Source organism: Leptodactylus fuscus, chromosome 2 (genome assembly GCF_031893055.1).
Source record: "Leptodactylus fuscus isolate aLepFus1 chromosome 2, aLepFus1.hap2, whole genome shotgun sequence".
In the NCBI taxonomy this organism is placed as follows: Eukaryota; Metazoa; Chordata; class Amphibia; order Anura; family Leptodactylidae; genus Leptodactylus; species Leptodactylus fuscus.
The window spans coordinates 270,999,392-271,013,776 of record NC_134266.1 but is presented as its reverse complement, the minus strand read 5'-3'; the positions used below and the strand labels follow the sequence as shown (position 1 = coordinate 271,013,776).

The following is a 14,385-nucleotide window of genomic DNA, read 5'->3' as shown; positions in this document are numbered from 1 at the left end:
TTATGGGGTAGAGGAGAGGACACTGGTTACGGTTATAGGTTGATGGCTGTAGGATAACCAGCGCTGGGTTGGAGTCAGTGCACATTGATCCTCTTCCTCTGTATTCCCAGTGATATTCTATTTCTGCTCGGTCTCTGGCTGGAGCCTCGGCGGACCGCGTCCTGCTAGGAAACTCTGATCAGATGTCTTTACCCTTGCAGAATTTTCCACCGCTTGCAATTACCAGTAATGATGCATCCTTGGCTCCTGGGATCCATCTTTGTTAGGGAAACAATCCTCCCGCGGGTATACTGCTGTATTTACGGTGACATGTGAAAGCCATGGAAATATTCCTCATTGCGTCCAACTATTTCCAAAGTTAAATTCTGCTCCTGAGGAAGCATGGACTGAATCTTACGTCTCGGATGAGCTCCGGGCTCCTGTAAGGCGGCCATTTTTGCATTTTCAATGCAATAGAGCTTTCAGTAAGTTCTAGGAAAGATGGGTGACCACCAATATGGCCAGCAGTGATCTGTATATGAGCAGGATGGGTTGTAATAATTATTACATAGCTCGTGTGATATAAATCGGACAGACGCGCTTCATCTGGGCCCCGGTCACTTATATCCATGTATCCAGGTCATGTGACCTTGTCTCCGCGCTGAAGTCATTGAAGGATTAGCAGGATATCGCTCTTAATGCAGGGATCAGGGTAATGGCTGCCTGGTCTTAGGGAGGAGTAATATGATTAACACCTTGTTGGGACGCGCGCAGGTTATATGTAATGCACTGTACAACTTCTCCTACAGTCTATTGATCTGGTTCCATCACACTGATACAATTGTACCCAATCTGGACAATGCTGTGTGAGCTAAATGCATTGTAATATATATTGAGCATTAGGGCATTATATTGTGCTGGGGAATTAGACTGTGTGGGAGCTACAAGGAGGCATTATGTTCTTTTTGAGAGCACTAAGGGGACATTATACCCCATTCTATCATAATCCTGGGTATGCCCCATCCCCCCCTCTGTTAGCCGGACATCATCAGAACAGGTTTTCAGCCTTAATGTCTTCATTTACTGATGACAAGCTGCTGGTTACAAGTATATTTCTGTTTTTCTGCTTTAAGGAGAACTTTTCACACCTTCACCAGCTCCATCTCTTCCCATCCTTCCATAGACGACCCTCCACTGATTCTGGCACTGTTGGAATTTTTTCTCTAGCCCCCACCATTCCCGAGCAATGTGAAAATTAAATTTCAGCACTAAATAGGCTCTCTACTATCAGGTGGGCGGTGCTGAGCTGTAGCAGGTAGTCTAGGACCGCCCACCGGACACTAGACAGTCTACTCAGTTTGTTGGGTGCTGAAGCCCGTTGTTCAGGAACGGTGGGGAGTAGAGAAAAAATTCCAACTGCTCCGGCATCGGTAGAGGGAGGGCTATCAAGGATGGAAAAAGTTGGGATTGATGAAAGTGTCACTTTAAGCCACGCAGTGAAACTTCGCATGCACAGCCTTTCCTACTGCCCCTTTATGAGCCGTCGATATCTCCGCAGAAATTGGCTCAGTATAAACAATAAATGTTACTTCATCTGCAGTGTATACAGCACTTAGTGCATGGGGTGAGCAGAAGTTCAGAGGGCGAGGAGAAGTAAATTGTTTACGGGCGGCTTTGCGTTGTGTACATTAGATCTGTAATGTCCAGGGTCAGGGTGAGGACAGCCAAAGGCGAAGAGCAAGACGTGCGGCTGTGAGGATGCCTGTGTTATAAGTCAACACCGACCCTTTGTCCGTCATGCTGACGCTTTGTCCGTGTCACATCACCTGATATTTTGACCCCTCTTTTTAGGGTGCATGCTCACAATGGGGCCAAAACCCCGAATGCACCTTATTCTCTACTGGACGCCATTGTAACAAACCTTCAGCTCATCTTCCGCCGTAACTCACGAGACGTCTTGGCACTGGAACAATCCGTCAGCTGGTTACCTAATATTACCTGTAATGACTTTACTATATATCCGGTACAGGATTTGGCACAGTCGGTGCACCAGGGACCCTGCGGGCAGCAGATGATTGCCAGCCGGCAGACCACAGTGCCTGTCATTAGTCGCTCCCCTGACATTAGTCGCTGACTCATCCGCCGGAGTTTCACCGCTTTTATGGTCTGGTTTCTGGCATTCTGACAATCTTCTGTTTGTGTAAATTCCCATTGTAACCGGAAAAACAGGTTCAGTGTGAATGTGCGCGTATCAGTTACTGGTCATGTATAGACACATGTGGGGTTACCAGGAATCACCGTGTCTGGGGAGGGGGTGGCATAAGTGTCTTACAGGTCTGTGGGGGAGGAGGGGGTTATATTTTGGGGTCTCCAACCTATCAGAGAACACAATTTTCATAAATCACATGTACCCTCTTACCCGCTTTACCCTCCTCCCTACTGGCGCTGGTTACTCCTCCACTTGCCGTCTTAGTCTTCTGTGCACAACAGTGTGATATAGTTATGTTATTACCCAGAGTCGTCCAAAATGTGATGAATTATTCTTTTATTTATTAATCTATTGAAGAAAAATTACTTTTAAGAAACCTGCCGGATTTACAATGTGATGTTTTGTGTCTCCTTCAGGTGATCTTATGAAGAATGTTCTCATCGGTGACGACGTTCGGGCATCAGCAGTACTACGAGCTGAAGAAGGAATGTCAGAGGAAGAAGGAGCTGTTTGAGGACCCGCTATTCCCGGCCAACAATGACTCCCTGTTCTACAAGACGCAGCGGGTAACAGGAGTGCAGTGGAAGCGGCCAAAAGTAAGTGAGGAGGGGGAAGAGCCGAAATATGATGGAGGAGTCACGTACAGTACATGGCAATGAAGGGGTGTCCGGGATTTTATATTGATGGTCTGTCCTAAGGATCAAAATTTGTGTGGTAGAGGTCTGACCGCTCTCCAGAGCTGCGCTCACTATTCTGCTGGTCACTGTGTACATACATTACATTACTTATCCTGTATTATACTCCAGAGCTGTGCTCACTATTCTGCTGGTACAGTCACTGTGTACATACATTACATTACTTATCCTGTATTATACTCCAGAGCTGCGCTCACTATTCTGCTGGTACAGTCACTGTGTACATACATTACATTACTTATCCTGTATTATACCCCAGAGCTGCGCTCACTATTCTGCTGGTGCAGTCACTGTGTACATACATTACATTACTTATCCTGTATTATACTCCAGAGCTGCGCTCACTATTCTGCTGGTACAGTAACTGTGTACATACATTACATTACGTATCCTGTATTATACTCCAGAGCTGCGCTCACTATTCTGCTGGTACAGTCACTGTGTACATACATTACATTACTTATCCTGTATTATACCCCAGAGCTGCACTCACTATTCTGCTGGTGCAGTCACTGTGTACATACATTACATTACTTATCCTGTATTATACTCCAGAGCTGCGCTCACTATTCTGCTGGTGCAGTCACTGTGTACATACATTACATTACTTATCCTGTATTATACTCCAGAGCTGCGCTCACTATTCTGCTGGTGCAGTCACTGTGTACATACATTACATTACTTATCCTGTATTATACCCCAGAGCTGCGCTCACTATTCTGCTGGTACAGTCACTGTGTACATAAATTACATTACTTATCCTGTATTATACTCCAGAGCTGCGCTCACTATTCTGCTGGTACAGTCACTGTGTACATACATTACATATCCTGTATTATACTCCAGAGCTGTGCTCACTATTCTGCTGGTGCAGTCACTGTGTACATACATTACATTACTTATCCTGTATTATACTCCAGAGCTGCGCTCACTATTCTGCTGGTGCAGTCACTGTGTACATACATTACATTACTTATCCTGTATTATACTCCAGAGCTGCGCTCACTATTCTGCTGGTGCAGTCACTGTGTACATACATTACATTACTTATCCTGTATTATACTCCAGAGCTGCGCTCACTATTCTGCTGGTACAGTCACTGTGTACATACATTACATTACTTATCCTGTATTATACTCCAGAGCTGCGCTCACTATTCTGCTGGTGCAGTCACTGTGTACATACATTACATTACTTATCCTGTATTATACTCCAGAGCTGCGCTCACTATTCTGCTGGTACACTATAGCTATATCTCCTGTTGTATAGTATATAATCCTTGCCTTGCTCTTACTGTCTGTACGTCCCCGTATACCGCACCTCGTATATACAGTATATGAATTATTCAGTCCTTGTAGAGATCTCTTTGGCACGTGTCGGTGTTCGGTAATGGTTTTACTTAAGAGCAGGGTCCTCGTCTGTGTAATGACAGCCGGCCGTGTCAGGGATGTTTCTTGGACTCAGTCCATTCGGATCTCATTGGCAGTCTGTGGGCGGTCAGTCGGTTGTCCGGGTCATTTGGCCGCCTGTCAGAGTACGACGACTACGGCCCGGTCCTGAGTGTTATAGATGTCGTCTGGATGTCGCCGCTAATGGAATTTGATGTAACATCACTGAAAATGGAAGAGCGGCGTACCCTCCATTGTATGCCGGGCACAGCGCCATACATCTCATAGTGGCCGTTCTTGGTACTGCAGCTCCCATTATACTCTGCACCTCCACCGATCACATATCACTGGTCTCTCGGACGTATAGCGGCCCTATGTGATCTGTAGGCTCTCTGATTCTTAAATTTAACCCTTTACTCACTGTGGTCCATGATTAAATGAGATCCCCCACTTTGGATCAGATCACCGGGGGTTCCAAGTGACCTAATCGAAGACTGGGGTTCCCTACGCAGACATTGCTAGAGACAAGGGCATAGCTATAGGAGGTGCAGACCGGGCCCTGGACCCTCAAATGTCCCGTAACATATATCACTGTTCTATACGGCACAAGGTAGGTGGGGGCCTTGTTAGAGATTCAACATTGGGGTCAAGTGATGCCTCTATCTAGGAGAAACTATGTAAATTTATATACTGTGAGCTCCCCCTAGTGGTGGCAGCAGGAAGGCAGGATTTATAGAGAGCTGAGGACTTGGAGCTCTGTATCAGACTGGTGAGGATATAGAGCGATGTAGACAGTGAGCCTGGAACAAAATGGTGAACATTCCCTTTAAATACGCCGGGCAGAAGATTTACGAGCAGGCGATATATAGATGTTCTTCCTGCCGGTAATTCTGGGTGAGATCAGTTTTGCGGCGCTGCCAGGACGTTCCCTCTAATTACATCAACAAGTCAATGGGATGGATCAGAGCGATGGTGTCGGCAGCGCTAATGGAGGGGTTAAAACGTCTTCTGGCCCCGGCCCAGTAACACTTCTGCTGCACTGGGTATGTACTGGGAATACTGAGCGTGCTCATCGAGTCCGGGCCAGGCTTGGAGCCATACCCAGTGCGGTGTTATACTGGTACCCAGTGCGGTGTTATACTGGTACCCAGTGTGGTGTTATACTGGTACCCGGTGCGGTGTTATACTGGCACCCACAGCGGTGTTATACTGGTACCTGGTGCGGTGTTATACTGGTACCCGGTGCGGTATTATACTGGTACCCGGTGCGGTGTTATACTGGTACCTAGTGTGATGTTATACTGGTACCCAGCGCGGTGTTATACTGGTACCCAGTGCGGTGTTATACTGGTACCCAGTGCGGTGTTATACTGGTACCCAGTGCGGTGTTATACTGGTACCCAGCGCGGTGTTATACTGGTACCCAGTGCGGTGTTATACTGGTACCCAGTGCGGTGTTATACTGGTACCCAGTGCCGTGTTATACTGGTACCCAGTGCGGTGTTATACTGGTACCCAGTGCCGTGTTATACTGGTACCCAGTGCGGTGTTATACTGGTACCCAGTGCGGTGTTATACTGGTACCCAGTGCGGTGTTATACTGGTACCCAGTGCGGTGTTATACTGGTACCCAGCGCGGTGTTATACTGGTACCCAGCGCGGTGTTATACTGGTACCCAGCGCGGTGTTATACTGGTACCCAGCGCGGTGTTATACTGGTACCCAGCGCGGTGTTATACTGGTACCCAGCGCGGTGTTATACTGGTACCCAGTGCGGTGTTATACTGGTACCCAGCGCGGTGTTATACTGGTACCCAGCGCGGTGTTATACTGGTACCCAGCGCGGTGTTATACTGGTACCCAGCGCGGTGTTATACTGGTACCCAATGCGGTGTTATACTGGTACCCAGCGCGGTGTTATACTGGTACCCAGCGCGGTGTTATACTGGTACCCAGCGCGGTGTTATACTGGTACCCAGCGCGGTGTTATACTGGTACCCAGCGCGGTGTTATACTGGTACCCAGCGCGGTGTTATACTGGTACCCAGTGCGGTGTTATACTGGTACCCAGTGCGGTGTTATACTGGTACCCAGCGCGGTGTTATACTGGTACCCAGCGCGGTGTTATACTGGTACCCAGCGCGGTGTTATACTGGTACCCAGCGCGGTGTTATACTGGTACCCAATGCGGTGTTATACTGGTACCCAGCGCGGTGTTATACTGGTACCCAGCGCGGTATTATACTGGATCCTATGGGTGCATACAATCAGGGGCCATTTTGAGCGGTGACCAAGTGAAGGCCTTTATGGGGTTGTCCAGGATTTACCATCTTATGGCCTATTCATAGGTTACGTCAAATATACCGGATCGTTGCGTGGTTGACTGACTGCCCCGCACCGATCAGCTCTATGGGTGCTTCCAGCGCCTGAAGGCAGTTGAGCTGCAGTACCAGCGCACGGCCACTATACAAGGATCGGCGCTATCTGCCTACACACTGTTGTTTATAGTACAGGTATCAGAAGCGGCGGGTACAGCTGATCAGTGCTGGAGTATGGAAGGGGCGACTGTCACCCCCACCGATCAGATGTTTCGACCTAAATTCTGGACGAACCCTTTAACGAAGAGAACCTCTTGTATGCGGTTGGCACTTTCTTTGCAAAATCTGGATCAGGGATCCCAAATCATTTGATATTAAAGGGTCCCTATGGGCAGAAATGTCCCCTTAAAGTTCCCTTTCACTGTCAGCAAGCGGAGATCCTGAAAAGGTGAGGAATTGGAGCAAAAAGTAAAGGTGACATGGAAGGGAGTAAGACTGAGTGATCACACTACACGGGGAGTGAGCGTTGTCTGTTACCATGGAGACGCATAGGTCTGCCTTGGAACTTTGTACACGAAACGGCAAATGTTTAATTCCAACTTGTTTCTTCTGAGCTGTTTTGTGAGTTTTCTGCCCAGGTATCCGAGCCGTGAGTCAGACAGGGCAGGGCCCAGAGCTCGCACCTCTCACATATCAGATCTGTGAACACGCTAACTACACGCCCTGATTTACATCGACCTACAGGCTATATATAGTAGTAATGCTTCATATAAAGGAAATTACACAATGGTGAACATGAAGATTAAGTCATTAGTGCAGATTATAGTCTAAGAAAGCTGCCGTAGTACATGGTTTTGTATCCCATCCCCTGCAAGGTCATGGGCGCCCCCTATGTGTCACTACCCAATGATGCTCTGAGCCAAGGTCTCCATTTACACGGCTGCAAAGAATATATTTTATTTTTTGCTTCTGTTTTGCTATAGATTTGCACATATTTGCCCCTTCCTCCCCTCTCACAGCATTCACTCACATAGACATCCTGCAGCAGCATCCCCCTCCTACCGCTTTCCTTTATACTATGTTTAGTTCTCATGCTGTACATCCTCCATAGAGTAATATGGAGAATAGTTTCGGTCATTTCCCTTTTAACTACTTGATACCCACCTGCAGTCAGGCGTCAGCAACTATATGAAAAAAGTAAAGACCCCCGTGCACTTCAATGGTTGATGCATATCATTGGATATACCGTATATTTATGATGCATTGAGGTCTTCGTGCCGGAGACCCTTCTGATGTCCACAATGGAGCATACTTGGCCATTTTGGTGCAACAGCGCCCCTGACCACCAACTGTTGTGTTGGAAATTACAACATGGAATTACTATGCTGCAGTTTTTGCGTTCACTTTAGGCTAGAGGTGGCGCTATTTCTAGTATTTGCAGAGAGGCATGAATGGGGGTCCTAGCAATTAGACCCCCACCAATCAGATTATATTCATGACCTATGGAATCTATAGAGCTCAGTGGTAGAGAACATCATTGTTCTTGCAGTCTGGGGTTTGCAACGTTTGAGTCTGCAGCCGTGTATATGGCAGTCATGTAAACATTTTACGGTGTATACATCTTCTATGTCAGGAGCGGTGACATACCCCCATGTCACGCGGAGGCCGCACATTATATACATTCCCTTCCCCGGGATTTCCTGCACCATTCATGGTCTGTTTACATGTAGATCTCGCTGCTCCGTGTGCTCTGCTATGACTAATGGGGGGGCCCTGGGTATATACAGATGGTCTCGTGTCCTCACAGTCACACTGGAGCTTATAGACAGAGCAGAGCCTTGATATTATCGGATATTATCAGAAACCGTCATTACCGGCAAAGACGTTCTCAACATTTCCTTGTGTTGTGTCTTGGTCTTGTGTTCTGTGTCTGGACATCTGGGCCCCTCCTGTATTGATCCCTGGTAACAGAGGACGTATTGCTGGAGCGTGAGATAGAACATGTACATGAGGCTTTGCTGTGACTCCTGGGGGGAGCCCTGTGATATCTGCCCACTGAAGGACGGGGATTGGGAACGTAGTGGAGCGTTGGCCATGCTGTGACTACTGGGGAAGTGAGACTAATGATGGGTTTATATGCCATGAACCCCCATATGGGCAGTCCTATATGCAGTGGTGAACCTGCCTGAGGTGTACGATCAAAAGACGCCCCAACCCCCCTCCCACCTCCGGTATTGAGGGCGGGGGGAAGGGGTGTTGTTTATCTTTTGATCGTCCGCCTCAGACAGCGTGGCGGTTGGGGGTGCTAGCTGTAACATTACAATAAATATAATGCAGTAATATTTTCTGCAGTAATACTCACAGGAGACGTCTCCCCACATTTCCCGTCTCTTCCGTTTGGACCGCCATGACCACTTCTTCCAGCTGTGACCAGTAAAGTTTGTAACACAGACATCTTTGACTCCTCACTTCTCCGCGCACCCAACCCCTATATATATATATCCCACAGCGGCCCCTGCAGCCTATATTATGCCCCGCAGTGGCACAATAGACTGTGGGGTATAATAGAGGTTGCAGGGGCCGCTGTGGGGCATAATAGAGGTTACAGGGGCCACAGTGGACCCTTCAAGCTCTATTATGCCCCACACTTGAACACCCATGAACTATTTTTATACTCTGGGTTCTTTTCAGACCCCCGAGTATGATAATCGGAGCCCCAGGGGAGGGGAGGGAACATAATAAACACTGTTACTCACCTCTCCGGGATCCGATGTTAATTCTAGCAGGCTTGGGGCCTATATGGTAACGTGTCAGAAGTCACATGGTCTGGGATATTACTATATAAGCCCAAAGCCTGTGCTAGCAGTAACAGGCTATTACTACTAGCACAGGTTTCGGGCCTTTAAGGTAATATCCCAGACCACATTATGCGTGGGACATTACCATATAGGCCTGAAGCCTGCTAGGAGTAACATCAGATCCTGGAGAGGTAAGTCACACTGTTTATTATGTTCCCTCACCTCCCCTGGGGCTCCGATTTATTATACTCGGGGGGGGGGGGGTCTGAGAAGACCCCTGAGTATAATAATGGCTGTAGTGGGATCACGGCCCTGGCCTATTCACTACCGCCCACCGCGGCCTATAGTACATGGGGAAGCGGAGGCGGGAGTGAACAGGTCCGGGAAGGTTGGTAAATTGGGCCGCTATTTGCTGGGGGGGATACTCCAGCGGGTAGTAGCCTATTATAAAACACAAAAAAAAAGTTATTTTACTTACCGACCTCGCACTGATCCCGCTGCTGCCGCCTCCTCTTCATCGACAATAAGACGTCTGCGTCTCAATGTAGACGGTGTTATAACGCCACCTGCGCTGAGATGTAGATGTCTGAACCAGCGCAGGAGAGCTGCAGCTCTTCTGCCCTGGTTCAAAGAAGAAAAAGTAAAACAAAATAAAAAATCGCCCATTCTGCCGCGCCCCCTACGCAGTGATGCCTGAGGCGGTCGCCCCACCTCGCCTCATTACAGGTGCGGCGCTGCCTATATGATCCTATAAGGGTGAGGATATCATTGTTATGTAGTATTAGTGGGTGTATGGGAATAAGTTGCAGTATCATGAAGAGCTGTGTAAACAATGAGAGTAGCGTGCATTAAATAATACCGATAAGATAACAGTGTCAAAATCTGCAGAACCCAAAAAACCTGTGTGGCAGCCATATTGTTTGTTAGCGGCTTACCTAGACTTATCTATAGAAATGATATGAATGTCAAACAAGAGACTTACAATATGAGTCAGTAGAAATCTCAAGATGATTCATGTAAGTCACAGGTTACAGGTGTAAAACCCCGTATCTTACCAGTGAGAGCGCTGCCCTTTATAAACATCACCGTCTAACCGCGAAACACTGAATACTGAATCATCACATAAAGATCTGCCATCCAAAACACACTCTGACATTTAACTGTACGAGATCTGCATGACGGTACAGACCTGGTGATCATCCAACCGTCTATTGTAATACTACTCCTATACACAAGAATATAACTACTATACTACTGCCCCTATGTACAAGAATATAACTACTATAATACTACTGCTATGTAGAAGAATATAATTACTATAATACTATTCCTATGTACAAAAATATAACTACTATAATACTAATCCTATGTACAAGAATATAACTACTATAATACTGCTCCTATGTACAAGAATATAACTACTATAATACTACCTCCTATGTACAAGAATATAACTACTATAATACTACTTCCTATGTACAAGAATATGACTACTATAATACTGCTCCTATGTACAAGAATATAACTACCATAATACTACCTCCTATGTACAAGAATATAACTACTATAATACTGTTCCTATCTACAAGAATATAACTACTATAATACTGCTCCTATGTGCAAGAATATAACTACTATAATACTTCTCCTATGTGCAAGAATATAACTACTATAATACTACTCCTATGTACAAGAATATAACTACTATAATACTTCTCCTATGTGCAAGAATATAACTACTATAATACTACTCCTATGTACAAGAATATAACTACTATAATGCTGCTCCTATGTACAAGAATATAACTACTATAATACTACTCCTATGTACAAGAATGTAACTACTATAATACTGCCCCTATGTACAAGAATATAACTAATATAATACTACTCCTATGTACAAGAATACAACTACTATAATACTACTCGTATGTACAAGAATATAACTACTATAATACTGCCCCTATGTACAAGAATATAACTACTATAATACTACTCCTATGTACAAGAATATAACTACTATAGTACTGCTCCTATGTACAAGAATATAACTAATATAATACTACTATGTACAAGAATATAACTACTATAATACTGCCCCTATGTACAAGAATATAACTACTATAATACTACTCCTATGTACAAGAATATAACTTCTATAATACTACTCCTATGTACAAGAATATAACTACTATAATACTGCTCCTATGTACAAGAATATATATAACTACTATAATACTACTCCTATGTACAAGAATATAACTACTATAATAATACTCCTATGTACAAGAATATATATAACTACTATAATACTACTCCTATGTACAAGAATATAACTACTATAATACTGTTCCTATGTACAAGAATATAACTACTATAATACTACCTCCTATGTACAAGAATATAACTGCTATAATACTACTCCTATGTACAAGAATATAACTACTATAATACTACCTCCTATGTACAAGAATATAACTGCTATAATACTACTCCTATGTACAAGAATATAACTACTATAATACTACCTCCTATGTACAAGAATATAACTACTATAATACTACTCCTATGTACAAGAATATAACTACTATAATACTGCTCCTATGTACAAGAATATAACTACTATAATACTGCTCCTATGTACAAGAATATAACTACTATAATACTACCTCCTATGTACAAGAATATAACTACTATAATACTGCTCTTCGTGGACTAATAACTGCTTTTTGTCGTATTATTGTGTGTGCTTTTCCCTTAGGTGATTGCAGTTGCTTTAGTTGTATGTCTATGGCGGTTGTGCGGTGCAGTCTTGGTATAATGATCAGAGATGAACGAACAGCGTTTGATTGAATTGATATTAAATCGAATATCAGGCAGTTCGAGGTATTCGATTACAATCGAATACCACGAGGCAAACGCACTAAAAATTCATATCCCCTCCCACCTTCCCTGTTGCTTTTTTTGCACCAATAACAGCGCAGGGGAGGTGGGACAGGAACTATGACAACAGAGGCATCGGAAAAAAATTCGGAAAAAGTAATTGGCAGCTGAAATCAGGTGACCTCCAATTTATACGAATAGTGGATTTAATATCCGGGTCATATGAGACTGTAAGACAGGGACAGATGTACAGGCAGGGTTAGCTAGGGATTACTGTTATTTAGGGGGGAATGTCACTCACCCAGCTCTTTGGGGCTCTATCTGGTCTGGATCCCTGTGAGCTTCCGATATGCGCAAGCTGACTTTTTCCCATAGGAATGCATTGACCATCATTGATTGGCCGAATGCCATACAGAGTACAGCATTCGGCCAATCAACGCTGGTTCTGCCAGAGGAGGTAGAATCTAAGATCGGTCCACAGCAGTCTCCATTCTGCTCCGATATCAGATGTCGCAGTGTTGAGCGCACAGCTCTACTATACCCGAGATGTAGCAGAGCTGAGTGTGTGCTGAGCTCTGCTACATCCAGAGATCCTGCACACACTCAGCTCTGCCACATCTCGGGTGTAGCAGAGCTATGCGCTCAACACTGCTACATCTGAGATCGGACCAAAATGGAGACTGCTGTGGACCGATCTCAGACTCCGCCTCCTCCGGCAGAACCAGGGTTGATTGGCCGAATGCTGTACTCTGGTCAATGCATTCCTATGGGAAAAAGTCAGCTCCCACATATTGCAAGCTGACAGGGGATCCCGACATAATAAAGGTACTTGATGCCCCCAGACATGCTTCCCCTGCTGTCTCAGTTGCTTTCCAGGGTGTTGGCATCATTTCCTGGGGTGTCATAGTGGACTTGGTGACTCTCCTGAGTCGAAGTGTGGCTTCCCCTGAAACGAAGCATTTTCCCCATAGACTATAATGGGGTTCGATATTTGTTCGAATAGTCGAATATTGAGCGGCTATTCGAAACGAATCTCGAATATTTCACTGTTCGCTGATGTATAGCCGTCTTGTACAGTGAGGGATGGATGAGGCAGAGATGGTGTCATTGGTCACTGGTCAGACAGGGCAGTGTCTGTACAAACCCATTTTGTTTACAATGAGTCGTTGTAAGATGATTTCATTGCTTGTTCTATGAATAGAAATCTAGAATGTTATGGACACAGAATTGTCTTTATTCCATCGTGAACACGGCTCTACAGTCAACTGCTGCAAAATCTAGAGACGTTGTAATGAGGAAATCCTGAGGGCGGCTGTTATCTTATTATACCGTATACTGTATAGAAGTGACACAATCCAGAACAACTCATTATACAGAGACAGCCAAAGAGTTAGATTATCATATGATATATACAATGTGTCCAGCTGTACAATGTTATGTGTTCTCTGACCAACCATTCAGTGCTTAGAGTCTACAGCGACATCTAGTGTTGATAGTGAGCGCAGCTCTGAAGTATAATACAGCATAAGTAATGTACAGTAATGTATGTACACAGTGACTGCACCAGAAGAATAGTGAGCGCAGCTCTGGAGTATAATACAGGATAAGTAATGTATGTACACAGTGACTGTACCAGCAGAATAGTGAGCGCAGCTCTGGAGTATAATACAGGATAAGTAATGTAATGTATGTACACAGTGACTGCACCAGCAGAATAGTGAGCGCAGCTCTGGAGTATAATACAGGATAAGTAATGTAATGTATGTACACAGTGACTGCACCAGAAGAATAGTGAGCGCAGCTCTGGAGTATAATACAGCATAAGTAATGTAATGTATGTACACAGTGACTGTACCAGCAGAATAGTGAGCGCAGCTCTGGAGTATAATACAGGATAAGTAATGTAATGTATGTACACAGTGACTGTACCAGCAGAATAGTGAGTGCAGCTCTGGAGTATAATACAGGATAAGTAATGTAATGTATGCACACAGTGACTGCACCAGCAGAATAGTGAGCGCAGCTCTGGAGTATAATACAGGATAAGTGATGTAATGTATGTACACAGTGACTGTACCAGCAGAATAGTGAGCGCAGCTCTGGAGTATAATACAG

The 14,385-nt window shown here is 45.0% G+C and overlaps 1 protein-coding gene across 1 annotated transcript in view; it reads left to right on the top strand.

Moving 5' to 3' along the window:
* Nucleotides 1–14,385, top strand: part of CAPN5 (calpain 5) — a 60,777-nt gene that overhangs the window by 10,133 nt on the left and 36,259 nt on the right. Inside the window, exon 2 of the mRNA XM_075266242.1 lies at nucleotides 2,605–2,784. Coding sequence (XP_075122343.1) covers nucleotides 2,620–2,784 — 165 coding nt within the window. The 5' untranslated portion in view covers nucleotides 2,605–2,619. The remainder of the gene's footprint in view (nucleotides 1–2,604; nucleotides 2,785–14,385) is intronic.